This window comes from Rhinoderma darwinii, chromosome 2, assembly GCF_050947455.1.
Source record: "Rhinoderma darwinii isolate aRhiDar2 chromosome 2, aRhiDar2.hap1, whole genome shotgun sequence".
Classification (NCBI taxonomy): domain Eukaryota; kingdom Metazoa; phylum Chordata; class Amphibia; order Anura; family Rhinodermatidae; genus Rhinoderma; species Rhinoderma darwinii.
The window spans coordinates 222,726,644-222,741,893 of NC_134688.1; the positions used below are offsets into that span (position 1 = coordinate 222,726,644).

General features: G+C 41.4%; 1 protein-coding gene across 1 annotated transcript in view; it reads left to right on the plus strand.

The window, feature by feature from the left end:
* LOC142741794 (uncharacterized) overlaps positions 1-9,932 on the plus strand; it is a 659,023-nt gene extending 649,091 nt beyond the window's left edge. The window contains exon 102 of the mRNA XM_075851126.1: positions 9,216-9,932. Coding sequence (XP_075707241.1) covers positions 9,216-9,811 — 596 coding nt within the window. The 3' untranslated portion in view covers positions 9,812-9,932. The remainder of the gene's footprint in view (positions 1-9,215) is intronic.
* Positions 9,933-15,250: the final 5,318 nt, after the last annotated feature.

The window sequence follows — 15,250 nt, forward strand, 5'->3', positions numbered from 1 at the left end:
CGTGCCCAACCATGGTACATGTGAACGGGACCCCTAGCATCATTGTCATATATCGTGCTAGAAATTCCTGCTTCCGCACAAAACTGCTGTTCTGTACTGGATGAAATGATATAGTATTGAACAGCAGTTCCGTGGGAAAGCAGAGACTCCTAGTATAGTGCCACATCCCCCCTGTAGCTAGCAGCACAACCACCCTCTGTAGAAAGCACAACCCACTGTAGATAACGCCACTGTAGCTCCATTTAGGAGCGGAATCCCTGGCCAGAGCTTTGCGGATGCTCTGGCTGGGGATTCCGCTCCTAGAGAGTCCCTGACGTCTCTGTCCATAAACGGACAATGACATCAGGGGCTCCCTCTAAGAGTTGGCAAACTCTAGCCAGGGTTTTCGCTCCAGAGGGAGCCCCTGTCATCACTGTCCATATATGGATAGATTATCTATAGACAAGGAGAGAAAAAAACAAAAAACACCCGGCGCACATCGTGCATCATCTCTTGTTTAAAGTGACAAAGGGTCGGGGGTAGGCGGTTGTGCTTACCTTGTGGTGTTGTGCTAGGAGCACAACACCCAGAAGTACCTGTATGGTCTCAAAGGACTGCAGCTGGTAAATCCGTGCATGGGCTGTCAGGGCTCCCTCAGTAGATCGAGATAAATGGAGAAACAAAGGGGATAACATTCTCCAGCGCTATCCAAATGTTGTGGAATTGAAGGATTCAATCCAAGGCAAGACGTTTAAATGAGATATATGTTTAATGTATAAGAATGCTACGCGTTACGAGATCGGACCGATCTCTTCATCAGGCAAGGAAACATACATGATGCTGGAGGACCCAGCAGGGTTTAAATTTCTTAAAAAGACCGCCAAAAAGAACGTTTCTGGGGTCAAAGGCAAAAAAACAACAAACTTTAATAGCAAAGGCAATTGAACAAATACCCAAAATTGATGATAAACATAGAGACTGTACACATTAACTTTATTACTGTTCTGCAGTGTATGTGGCTCAGTGTAGGAGAAACATGAGAGGGCTTTTGCCGTTGTGCTCGTGGAACTAAAAAATGGTTAAAATTGAAAATTAAAAAATTAATTAAAAAATTCTGCCAGTATTACAGTCATTGACATTTCTAACCATGGGATCAAAGATTAAAACTTCAAGGGCTTGGGATACTAAAAGTTAAGGAATGTTCCAGAATGTGTCTTCCGTTTACAGCGGAGATCGCAGGATGTGCGTCTCAGGTCGCTATGGAGATCGAGCACTAACGCTCGGAAGCCAGGAGACGGGTTGGCGTCTCTGGTTGCTAAGGAGACGGGTTACCGCCTCTAACACAGTTTCAGGTGTCAAATGATGGTTTCAGTGACCTCATTGAGGCCCATAGGTTTGAGGGTGTCTACTTTGTAGATCCAGAAGATCTCTCTTTTACATAAATTCTCAAAAGTGTTACTGAGGGAGGGGTCTATTTGTTCAATTGGCGTGATCAAAAAACTATTAAAATCTCCCTTATGTTCAGTAGTGCAATGACGTGATATGCTGTGCTGCATAAATTGTTTCATACAGTTTGACCTATGTTTGTTGAGGCGACATTGTAGGGGTTGTATTGTTCTACCTACATACTGTTTTTTACAGGTGCAAGTGATTAGGTAAATAACATTAGATGATTTACAGTTGAGGCGGTGTCATATATCTTGATTTTTCCGAAAGATTTGATACTGTGCAGCATAAAAGATTGGTATATAAAATGGGAATGGGGAAAATGTGTGTACATGGGTAAATAACTGGCTCAGTTACAGAAAACAGAGGGTGATTAATAACGGTACATACTCAGATTGGGTCACCATTGATAGTGCGGTATCTCAGGGATCAGTGCTTACCTTCTCCCAGTGTCTTCTACCTCCTGGTTAGCACCACTCCTCTCCTCCAAGCTGAGCATCTGACCCACATTGTTGACGCTCTACTCTGGGTCATAGTGCACGCTAGGGCAAATTAATTCGCCCTCAAAGCCTCTGACGATTGTTTTTAACAGAATCATTGAGTTGATTCCCTAGTGGTGCTGTCGCGGCGTGCTGCAGGAGGAATCTCCACCTCTCCACTTGCCTGGTCCACCCTGTCGCCTCATCTGCTTTCTGTTATGTCTCGGCACTGTCTCTACCGTTTTCATACGACTGTGATCGGGCCGTGAAAAACGGTCCGTGTGTCGGCCAGATTTCCGTGCCCAACCACGGTACATGTGAACGGGACCCCTGGCATCATTGTCATATATCGTACTAGAAGTTCCTGCTTCCCCACAAAACTGCTGTTCTGTACTGGATGAAATGATATAGTATTGAACAGCAGTTCCATGGGAAAGCAGGGACTCCTAGTATAGTGCCACATCCCCCCTGTAGCTAGCAGCACAGCCACCCTCTGTAGAAAGCACAACCCACTGTAGATAACGCCACTGTAGCTCCATCTAGGCAAACTCTGGCCAGGGTTATCGCTCCAGAGGGAGCCCCTGTCATCACTGTCCATATATGGATAGAGGCTCCAAAAAGAAGCGGAATCCCCGGCCAGAGCATCGCAAGATATCTGACTGGGGACTCATGTCTTGGGAAAGCCGTTGACGTCACTGCCCATATATCTATATTGATTGTCGGGCACTGGGGCGGCTGCAGGCTGATAGTATTAGGCTGGGGAAGGTCAAAAACAGTGGCCCTTCCCACCCTGGTAATGCTAGCCTGCTGCTGCTTTATTGTATCTGGCTGGTTATGAAAAGCCCATGTCATTTAGAAAAAAAAATAATAATAATAATTGGAAAGAACGATGCGGGGTCCCCCCCAATTTTCATAACCAGCCAGAAACAACACAGCAACAGCAGGCTATCATTACCAGGGTGGGAAGGGCCACTGCTTTTGGCATTCCCCAGCCTAATACTACCATCCTGCAGCCGCCCCAGTGCCCGACCATCAATACAGATGGTCGGGTACTGGTTCATACCCGTCTCTTCCCAGTACCCCTGGCGGCGGTGGGTACCGAGGTAATAATGGGGGTTAGTGTTAGCCTCTGCACCGGCATAACAGTAAGCCCTGCCTTAGTAATGGACGCTGTCAACGTAGTCCAACGACTGAACCTGTAAAATAACAAACACACAAAAATAATTAGTAACACATAAAGAAGCAAAACAATTATTATTCTTTCCTTTCCTGGGTCCAGCGCTGGAGCCGCAATGTCAGCGAGCTGGGCCCTATATATAATCCAATCATGTGTGATATTGTCTGCTGAGCCACTGTATCTAATCCTATCCATAGTTTATAGGGTCGTAGTACTATAGACATGCTTTCTCCTACACACACATATACACACACACACATTTTGTTGGGGGGGGGGGGTACATATGTATTGGGGCTATTTCCCCTTACATTTTAAGACCTTAGTGATGCCCCTGGCTGCTAGTGCTGCATTGTTTGGTCACTTAGGAGACCCAGCGATGCAACTGAAAGTTGCAGGTTGTCTGCACTATCTACATGGGCACAGTGATGTTTTCAGTGGGTTGGGACAAAAAAACACTGACAAATGAAATTCAGTTTTTTAACGCCCATGAAAAATGGATGGCAAATGGCTGACAAAAGACCATTAAAAATGAACAGACGGACTGGAAATGGATGAAAATTTGGAGACACACTGATGCAAAACGGCTATGAAAAATAAAAAACTGACAGTTGATCAGTTTTTAATGGCAATTTTTTGTATGAATGTAGCTTAAATTACTATGATGCCAGGAGCCCCGTTCACACGGCCCTGTAAATCCGCCCTGAATGTAATTTATTAGAAACCCCATCGTGTGGGCGGTACTGCACAATGTCCTGCTCAGACCTCAGTCACTATAATGTAATCTCTCCCCAAAGTGCCCGCTCGGCGCTATCTGCCGGGCACCGCTGCACTTTACACTGCTCTTGCCTGCAATGTCGGAGACCGGCTGAGGTGGTGACGGGCAGAGAGGGATGTTAGTGCACGCCGCAGTGCATAATTGATTATAGATTCTGTTAACCTGTTCCCTGCTGGGGAACTCAGAAGTTATGATCAATTAGATATACATTTTTCGAATTGTATTTCTGATAAAAATGTATTTGCAGAGGTTAAAAGTTGTGAAGTTACATGCAATTATTATAGTAATATATGTTAAAAAGTTATTTATATAAAGAAAATAATTTGTTCAATTATCTCTTAATAACTACAGATGTAGCCATCTTTATCTTGACTTTCAACGCATTAAATACACAGTGGTAAGATCCTTTATCTTGACTTTTCAATGGCTTTTGTTGTGTGATATCACGCTGCAGCAAGTCATCAGAGTCCAGATAAACTTGCCTACATCTGTATGTATAAATATATCAAAGGTCAATTCAGAGATCTCTCTTATGTCTGAACAGGATGGACATATGTCTTTTTTCGGGCTTGCAAACAATTCTATGAAACAATGCTTTATTAAGAAACAGGAACATTGGAAAGTTTTGGAACTGATTAACATTGAACTTCTGAACATCAAAACAACACAAGAATTAGTATTTGCTGTTGTGGTCTGCCAACAAATAGCCTAGTATCTCTCCAATCTATCCTTAAAGGCTATGCATGCCTTTGAAGACTTATTTTTACTAAAACTATGTATTATAATATTTAATACAACTTTCTAATTGTTTTTTATTACAAATCTTTTTAACTTTTTGAGATACAGCTTCTATGTATCCTGGATATATAAAAGCTGTTTCTTGCGCTGAAATTCAAAACCGTCAGGTCAGCAGGACTGATGGCTTGAGTGGCAGCAGGTCCTGTGTGTCTCTGACACACAAGATCCACCTGTTATGAACTTAGATGGGATCCATAACAACTGGATCTGACACACAGGACCCGATGTCACCGAAGCCGTCAGTCCCGCTGACCTGACGGATTCGGGTTTCAGTGCAAGAAACCGCTTCTATGTATCCAGAAAACATACTAGCTGTGTCTCAAAAAGTAAAAATACATTTTAATAAAGAACAATTACAAAGTTGCATTAAACATTATAATACATTGTTTTAGTGAAAAAAAAGTATTCAAAGGTGTATATAGCCTTTAAAGTGTTCCTTAGTTTTCATCAAAAAGTTCAAAATCTTCATGCTCCTCAGTACCCAATGATGTTATGACGCTCCACCCACATTTTAGTGCTTTATTATAATGTGCGCTCCCGATAGAGCCACAAGTCATGCTTCTGTACTGTACTATACAGGCAGATTTGCATATCAGTGACCCGCCCCCTACTATGTTCTCTCCATAGTGGGGGTTGTGGGTCACTGATATGCAAACCTGCCAGTACAGTTTAGTGTGCACTTCCGTGCCAACACTTCCAAGCATGCCTTGTGGCTGCATCGGGAGGGCACATTATAATAAACCAATAGGCTGGCTGCAATGATATAATGCTGGGTTCTTACACCATTTTAAAAATGCTTTTTTAGAGTGACCTGAGAACCCAGCATTAATGCTTACATGCAGCTTTTTTGATTTTTATTGAGAGATACTCTGCAGCAAACATTAGACAGTATAGGGCAAAGTCATATGGAGTCAGAGAAATGCAGGGACATCGCAGGCAATAGAGAAATGGTGGTAAAGCAGTTTATGAGAATGATACACTAGAGAAAGAGGAAGGTATGTAGATTAAGAAACAAGAACACTAGCTTGCTGGTACAGGAAATAATTATAACAAAGGAGACAGAGAGACACTAGCAGCTACTGCAAGGATTTCATGGGAGAGCAGTTCTAAGAAGATTTTACATGTGTCCCAGGAGCCATGAACTGGCTGTTTGAAGAGTCAAGCAGACTATGACAGTCTAATAACTGCCACACTCTCTTTGATTCAATACTTCTCTCATGTCCAACCTCACCTCTCTTCTCGAACACTGTCCCTCATACCATCTGACACCAAGTATATAACCTGGCCTAAAATGTTCTCCAACCAGTATTCCAACACTGTCTCCATCTGGCATATCAAGTACTAATTGTTTCCTTCCCTGACTTATTTGATATATTCCCTATTCCTTATAGATTGTAAACTCATATGGGCAAGGCTCCCACCTAATGTATCTTGTATTGTGTTTTTGTATTTGTTACAAAGTGTTGCCCCAATGTTAAGCTAGACAAAGTGCCACGGAAGTTATATAAGACCGCAACTAATGAGAAATAAAATGGAGTATGCACATTGATGGGGAAGTGTCGAATTGGATATTTAATTGGGCACCCGCAGTTTGTGTGTAGTGGCGCATGCGTGTCAAGGATTGAGAGAAGTGATATAGGGGCGCCACAGGGAACGGTACTTTTGCCGTACTTATTTGCATTATACACAGCAGATTTTAGGTACCGGTCAGAGTACTGCCATCTGCAGATGTTCTTAGATGTCACTGTTGTTATGGGGGCTATAAAAGATGGTTCTGAAAGAGAATATAGGGATGTGGTAAGGGATTTTGTGAGTTGGAGTACCAGGAATGGATTACAATTGAATATTGGAAAGACTAAGGAAATATTTATGGACCTACTGTCGCAATGGGTGTGTGGACCCACTGGGCCGTACCACCGTAGCGGGATAGCAGCTGGCCAAACAAGATACCAAGGCAAAGTCAATAGTTCGAATAAGGGTATCTGTGGCTATACAGACAGTAGCGATGGCAGGCTCGGATGGGACCTTGGCAGCGGGCAGACATCAAGTGTGGTGAAATACAGCAGGCGTAGTATACGACACAACACGACTCCAAATTTCTCTACGGCATAGGAACAAGGTAGCACGGGATACAGGTAGCAGGAACTGGAACACTGGGAACTGGAAAACACTAAGGGACCATTTTCAAAGGCTAACACGGGTAAACACAACAAATCTCAGGCAATGAAGGAAGGGGCAGGGCCCTTCTTATAGTCCAGGGTGATAATGGGAGCAATCAGTCAATCTAAAACATGTGTTTGCTCTGGCCCATTGAAGGCCGTGAATGAGCTCGAGCGTGCACCCTAGTGGTCACTGCAGGACAGGACGGCCGCATGTGCTTTCATATCTTGGGAGGAAGACGTCTGCAGGATGATAGGAGTCTGCAGTCTGGGACCGTGGACGTTACACCTACGTAGGAAACAGGAGGATGTGATGCCAGTGTCTATTTTTGATCAAGAAGTTGAACGGGTGACATCTTATAAATAGATATTTGTGTATATCTAGATCATAAGCTTAATTGGTTTGAGAATATAGATAAGATGTACAGAAAGACAATGAGCCGGTTGTATTTCTTGCGAAATTCGAGATATTTTAATGTTTGTAATAAATTGTTAGTAATGTTTTATGACTCACTGGTCTCGAGTGACATCTTTTTTGGTGCGGTCTGTTGGGACGGTAACATCAGGGAGGCAGATATGAATAGGCTAAATAAGGTGATTAGAAAAGGAAGAGCTATAATAGATGGGGTAGTGCCATTGTTTGAGGAGGTTTTGAGAAAAAGAACTTTAGGGAACATTTATATTATTATGTTGGACGAGTCGCATCCATTACATAATATTGTGGAAGCACAGCGAAGTTGTTTTAGTCATCGTCTTTTATAGTTTCGGTGTAGTAAGGAGAGGTTTAGATTATCTTTTACGCCAACTGCTATAGCACTTTACAATATACCTGTGTAATAGAGGTATTATTTATTTACTTTTATTAGGATTCTTTTAAGTGTATTTATTAATGTATTTTTGTTTGTGTGTTGCCATAGAAATGACTATGTTTGATTCTGTACTTTGTAATATTTGGAGTTGTGAAAAACAAAATAAAGTTCTATCTATCTATCATCTATCTATCTATCTATCTATCTATCTATCTATCTATCTATCTATCTATCTATCTATCTATCTATCTATCTATCTATCTATCTATCTATCTATCTGCACAGTGGAGTCACATTATTATGACCACCTCCTACTTTCGACTTTGGTAGCACGTAACCCATGAAGTAAGTGATGTGTCGAGGGCTGGCTTGGTGGGTATATAATGTGTCTGATAGTTTGTCTGAACACATATCACTCATTTTTGTCATGGGTAAAAGGGATGATTATGGTCCTTCGGTTCAAGGGTGGATGTATTTCTCAAACAGCGCAGTTTGTGAACTGTTTTCATGCTGCTGTGGCAAAAGTGTATCGTGAGTGGAAAAATGGCACCATTGGGAATAACCGACATAGAAACTGCGGAGTACCACGTGTCATTGATGTGAGAGGTGAACGTTGGCTATGCAGGTGCGCCAGGGCCAAACGACACGCTACAACCAAGGGGCTACCAGACGTGTGTCTAAAACAACAGTTCAGCAAACCCTACTGCGTATGGGGCTCCGAAGTAGACAGATGGTAACTGCTCCTATGAAAACAAAGGTGCATCAGAAAAAAAGGCTTTAATTTGCACAGCAGTATCGGATATGGACGACCAATGATTTTGCAAAAGGTTGCTTGCTCCGATGAGTCATGTTTTCTGCTTCATCAATGGATGGACGTTGGTGTGTCAGGCGAGAAACATCAGAGAACAAACACCCTGCAACACAAGCTATTGGTGCAGCGTTATGATCTGGGGAATTTTTTCATGCCATTTTCTGGGCCCACTCATCTATGTTGACAGCGTTCTGAACTGATTTAGGTATGAATCCATCCTTGCATATCCCATCCACCCATACATGCTGTTTGTCTTCCCTGGGGCAGATGGAATTATTTAGCAAGACAATGTGTCACACAGCTAGAAATGTCCGACTGTGGTTGGAAGAGCACGATCAAGACTTCCAAATACTGCCCTGGCCCCCTAATTTGCCAGACTTGAACCCAATTGAGCATTTGTGGCACCACCTCGATCGTCTTGTTCGCTCTATGGATCCTCCCCCACGCACAAGCCAGCAAATGTGGGATGCACTGCAGTCAGCATGGCTCCAGATACCTGAGACAACCTACCAGCACCTTATTGAGTCACTCCCAGCCCATCTAGATGCTGTCTGTGCTGCACACGGCGGTTACTCTGGTCATAATAATGTGATTCTACTGTATGTATGTATGTATGTATGTATGTATGTATCTATCTATCGATCTATCATCATCTATCTATAAGTAATTACAATATTGTTAGTAAATGAGCATGCTTATTGTGTAATTTGTTGAATAAATCTTCTATTTGATTTTTATAGGTGGATTTTCTACAGAAAGCATACCAGTCCATGGTGTAATAGCTGATGGAGTAGACAACTCTAAAGAACCTAAGAAAACCTTGGAAATTGATGTTAACAATGAGAAAATGTTAATGATTTCTGGTGAAATTTTTGAATCAAATCAGGGAGATGAAAAGTTTATTAAAGAAGATGTAAGCAATGGAAATCAGATAGACTCTCTGCCAGATGAGAAAGATGACAGCAAGGCCCTGAATACAGGGTTGACAGAAGAAACAGGTTTCATTGACTATGATACAAGGGCAGGAATTGAAAATGAGCCCTTCATTAGAGAAGATTTAATGGTGCACACAAAGAATTCTGATTATAAGCACTCTGATAATGACCCTGGTTATAACAATGGCAACTTTGATGAGTCTGAAAATAAAGAATACAAAGACAATTTTGACAAGATGACACAAGATACATTTTTGGAAAGTTTGGAGAGCAGTAATGATCATGGAATAGCTGAAAATCAAGCAGGACACAGTTATGTAGAGGACTTTCTAAAAAATAATGAACAAGACTTAGATTGCAAGAACGACACTAAAAATGTCAATTCTGATGATGAAACAAGTGAGCCTGATGTTAACTACAAAGAGACTAAAGAAAACTTGTGAATAGTCAAAGAAGTCTGGCAATGGTGTGAGGAGAAAATATCAAGTCCTAAGTAAAAAAAAATGTGATGTACAGTGTGTGCCACACATACTTTTAATTGCATGTTAAGAAATTAAGTTAAAAAAACACAATGTTGTAAATGTATTCTGCAAGTACAATGTTTACTTGTGTAAAATGAAAAATAATGACGGCCCTCACTGTGAAATACATATGTTACAGCTAAACTGCAGCTCTGTGTTCTTTATCTTTATGTGTGATTTATATAACTGGGAGCGCTTCTTCTCAAAGATTGTATATCACATTTGTAGTTTAGTTGATTATTTATCACTATCGTTAACTAACCAATGTAGGCCCACTGTTTTAGCTACCTGAGGTGCAGTCGAAGCTGTTACAGCTAGTACCAGTGGCGTAACTACCACTATAGCAGCCGTAGCAGCTGCTACGGGGCTTGCGGCATGAGGGGGCCTGTGTCGCCCGCTGGCACGGGCCCCCACCTTGGCCGGAGGCTCCGCTAGCAGCCGCTATGGTTGCTACAGCGCGACGCCACTTAACACTATGGCAGAGCAGGGAGGTATCTCCCCGCTCTGCCATTAAACAAAAGACATGTATCCCCTATCCACAGGATAGGGGATACATGTGTGATCGCTGGCAGCGATAGGGAGAACGGGGGACTGAAAGTCCCCTGAAGTTCTCCATCACAAACCTCTGACTTCCGGGGTCTGTGTCGGCAGCTCCGTAGAAATGAATGGAGTGCCGGTCGCGCTTGTGCGCATGCTTGACCAGCGCACCTTTCATTTCTATTGAGCTGCGCAGACGCCGGAAGTCAGAGGTTAGTCATGGAGAACTTCGGGGGGACTTTCGGTCCCCCGTTCTCCCTGGATCCATCAGGTCAGCGGCACTGACAGGCTCAGTGTCTGCAGGTGGATTGAGCTGTTATTGATCACATCTAGGTTATGAACTTAGATGTAATAGATAACAGCTCGATCCTGCGTCTCAGAGACACGCAGGACCCTCTGACACTGCACCCGTCAGTGCCGCTGACCTGACAGATACAGGTTTCAGCGCAAGCCGTCAGTGCCGCTAACCTGCCGGATACAGGTTTCAACGCTAGATACAGCTGCTCTGTGTACAGTATACAAAGCAGCTGTATCTCAAAATGTAAAAATAATTTTTAATAAAAAGTAATTAGAAAGTTGCACAAAACACACTGTTAGACATTTTTATTAAAAAATAAAAAAAATGATTTCAAAGTTGAACATAGCCTTTAAAGAGTAACTGCACTTTCGTAAAACTTTTGACGTCAAAAAGACATATCAGAAGTCTTGACCAGTGGGGATCTGGATGCCAAGACCCCCACCATCACTGACACTCACCTTGCGTTCAGCTGAGCGCTCTGCACTTTCGGCTGTGATCGGCACTCCTCGTGAGACTGAAGATGGGATCACACACATACTCCTCCTGCTAAGCCTTGCTTACTTTTAGAAAAGAGGAGAGATGTAAAATTGAAAAAGTAGCAAATATTTGCACAAAACAGGTGTATGAAAAAATGTACTACTTTTTTTCTGACAGAAAACTGACGCAAGGTGCTAAATAAATCTTCCCCCATGTTTTAGACATGAGCGCTAATATAACAATGCTAGAATGGTGCATGGACCAATCAAAATCAAGATATACAGGTAAGACCTTTTATGGTGACAAACATATATCCTAGACAGCTATATAGGAATCCATCTGCCAGATTGATTTATGACCTATATTATGCTGTATTTATAGAAAACATCGCTTAGCCAAGCTTCACCACGTATGGCATATATTCTGCTGCATAAGCAGGCTAGCACCAGCAAGAGCACGAAAACAGCAATAGCAAAGGTTATCTCCTTATGACCTATTAACATTAAAGAGGTATATAAAGAATATATAATTATCCTCAGATTCACTTAATACACGTAAAATGGAAAATTCCCTACACCATCACCATAAAAACCACGATGGATAGTGGATATCAGTATCAACTCCTTCATTAACCTAGAGCACCAGAGAGAATGTTTTATCTGGTAATAGAAAGTTTAAGATCACCAGGAGTATTACTGGAATACTACTACTACTACTACTACTACTACTATTACTACTATTACTACTACTACTACTACTACTACTGCTACTACTACTACTACTACTACTACTACTACTACTTCCCCTAAAACACCCATTGTAAAAATATGTGATGTAGTACATGTAACAAGTTGTCAAAGTGAGTATAATCGGGTGGCATTATGCAATTTACGGTATGTAGTTTCTGACCTTAATAATGAACCAACCCTTGGGCTGAGGTAGTGCAACAAGAGGTGCTTTCAAACTCTTAGATATAGCGTATAAGGAAGTAAGCACTAGTTCAGACAGTAACGTCAAAAAGTTAAAAAAAAAAATTTTCTATTTTTCAATGTCAATTGACAGAAAACAAGTGCAATAAAATTGCCAAATGTGAATATAATATTTCACCCATCTGAAAGTTAAAGTCGCTATCGGCGAAAGCCCCCGATCCAACTGAGAGGAATATCATAGAATTCTAACCAGGACATTTCCAGGACTCTAACCTTCAGATGGGTGAAATATTATATTCACATTTGGCAATTTTATTGCACTTATTTAATGTCAATTGACATTGAAAAATATAAAATAAAATTTTCTACTTTTCCTACTGTCTGAACGAGTGCTTACTTCCTTATACATTATGCAGCTTACACCATGGCCTCCAACAGGCTTAGAAAAATCCCACAATGTTATAGTAATGCTACACAGAGCTATCTCACTATACACATAAATACGTAATTCATTGTGATAATGTATATAGATCCTATATAACAAGACATAATGACATATAAAATATAAGTTTGCACCTAAGTTGTGGGTCCAGATAAAGCGTTCCTCCTATGCACAGGAGCTTCAAGTTTAGACACTAGGAAAGCCACTTTTAGTTGATTGTGCTTGGCATATTTGCATATGCTACTTCTTCATGAAAATGTTAATAGCTATAAAGGGACTAATTTAACCAATTTAAACTAGAGTCCAGCATGAATTTTCTCTGTCCAAGTAGCCAATAAAGGCTGTCACTTGAGCGCCATTTTTCTTGAAATGTTGTCATATCACTGAATGATTTGCCCTAATCATTTCCTCTAATTTTTTTCTTGTAAAAATATCACCACACAAAGGAATCTGCAGTATTTGATTGTCTAAGAGTCTGCTGCGTATCCCAGGAGATGGAAGGAATAAATTAGCTTCTATTCACTCACATGAGAGTTGGAGAATTCTACAGCATTTCCAGTATTACTAACTACATGCTGATTTACAGTAATTCTTTCCATTTCATTTCTAATTGAACATTTCCCATAGGATTAACTCTGACAGTGTGATCTGAGGTCTCTAGTTTAAAGTAAAAAGCAAGGCAAATTGCATGACTTCAAGGCAGAGATAGAGACATTTTGGAAGGGAATTGGAAATCAATACGTATCATCCCTTTGCACTGAACTCCATTCAGCTTTTCTGGTTGTAAGTGAGATTTCTGTAAGTGCACGGAGAGCTGGCAAATTTGGCAGAAATGCAAAGTACAATGACAGCCCATGAACTTATTGCCATTTTATGAATATTAATGTCAAGCAAGATTATGAAGAAGTGCTAAATTTTAATGCAGTCAAAGACAAGATTACTGTAGTCTTCAAAATTGAATTTCCAAGCACTCATCTGCTTTAAGAGGCATAATGTATAATATTTCTCAGATACTGGCAAGCGTCCTTTTTAGAAATATTTTAACTGACCTCCAACATACTCAACATATTCAACAGCCACTGGAAAGGGATGATGGTTTTTACTTTTATATTGTAGTTTTTATTTTAACGTGCACAGGTTCAGTTATTAAGATTAAGTGTAATATTTTTCTGTCATGCACTTATTTTTTTATTTGAAATCATAAGAGTTACAGGATTTGGAAACACCATGGTCAATACATGGTTCCTGTTTCCGCAAGTAAACCCTATTTGCTGCATAATGAAAAATTATGCAATGTTCCAATATACTTTCAGTATAAATTACTGAAGTTTTTTTAAGAGCTTGCTGTTATTCAATAGGCACCTTCATTATTTACTTCCAGGGGATAAAAATCTGTCCTAGTCATGTGATGGACACACAGGTGTATGACTTGTTACAAGACACAGCTCTGATAACTGTACTTTAACTGTAACGAGACGTGCACCTGTGTCCAGTGGATAAGAATGACCACAACATATTTTTATCAACTTGAAATAAACAATAAATATTTCTATTGAATTACAGCAAGCAGAAATTTTAAAAGCCTTAAGGAATCTATCCAGAAAGTATATTGGAAAATGATATATTGTTATATTATAAGCATTATTTGCGGAAACCAGAATACTATTTTAATGCATGTTTATAAAATGAAAGGAATTTGCTTATAATATACTCAATCCCTGCCATGGCCAAATGTGTGGCGTATAGAGGGTGAGTGATCAAATTTTAAAAATATAAATACAATGTAAGGGCTCACTCTTTATCACATTATTATATATTTTTATATATTTGACAATACTGAAAAATAATTTATATTACTAATAATACTAGTAATAATACTATTACTGGCTCTAAAATTTGCTGTAAACTCATGTAAAATTTTGAATGCCCTCAGCAACGCTCCAGCTGGGGATTCCCCTCCTGAAGTAGCCCCTCAAGTCACTGTTATCACAACCTGTGGGTATGTGGACCCACTGGGCCGTACCGCCATAGCGGTATAGCAGCTGGCCAACAGAGTACCAAGTCAATATATAAATAGTCCAAGCACAAGGGTATCTGTAGTGGTTCAGACATTAGCAATGTGTAGGTACAAATGGGACCTTGACAGCAGACACCAGACATGGTGTAACATCGCAGGCGTAACCAGTGGCACAACACGACACCAACAGATTTAAGGCACATGAACAAATAGCACGGGATACAGGATACAGGTAGCAGGGCACAGGAACAACAGGAACAGGGTAAGACTAAGGGACCATTTGCAAGACTAACATGGGAAAACACAACAACGCTCAGGCAATGAGCAAAGGGGCTGGACACTTCTTATAGTCCAGGGTGATTATGGGCTAATTAATGATAATTCCCATTTGCGCGCACTGGCCGTTTAAGGCCGGGCACGAGCGTGTGCGCGCACCCTACGGGACACAGCGGACCAGAGCGGAAGTGAGCGGTGGCGTCAACTGGGGAGGAGATGCGGGCCAGCGCTCACAGATCCATGGCTGCGGCCGCCGGGTGTGAGTAATCCCGACGGTCCGCGGCCATGCATGCTACAACTGTCCATATATGGATAGTGATGTCAGGGGCTCCCTCTAGGAGCGGAATCCCCGGCCAGAGCATCGGCAATGCTCTGGCCGGCGATT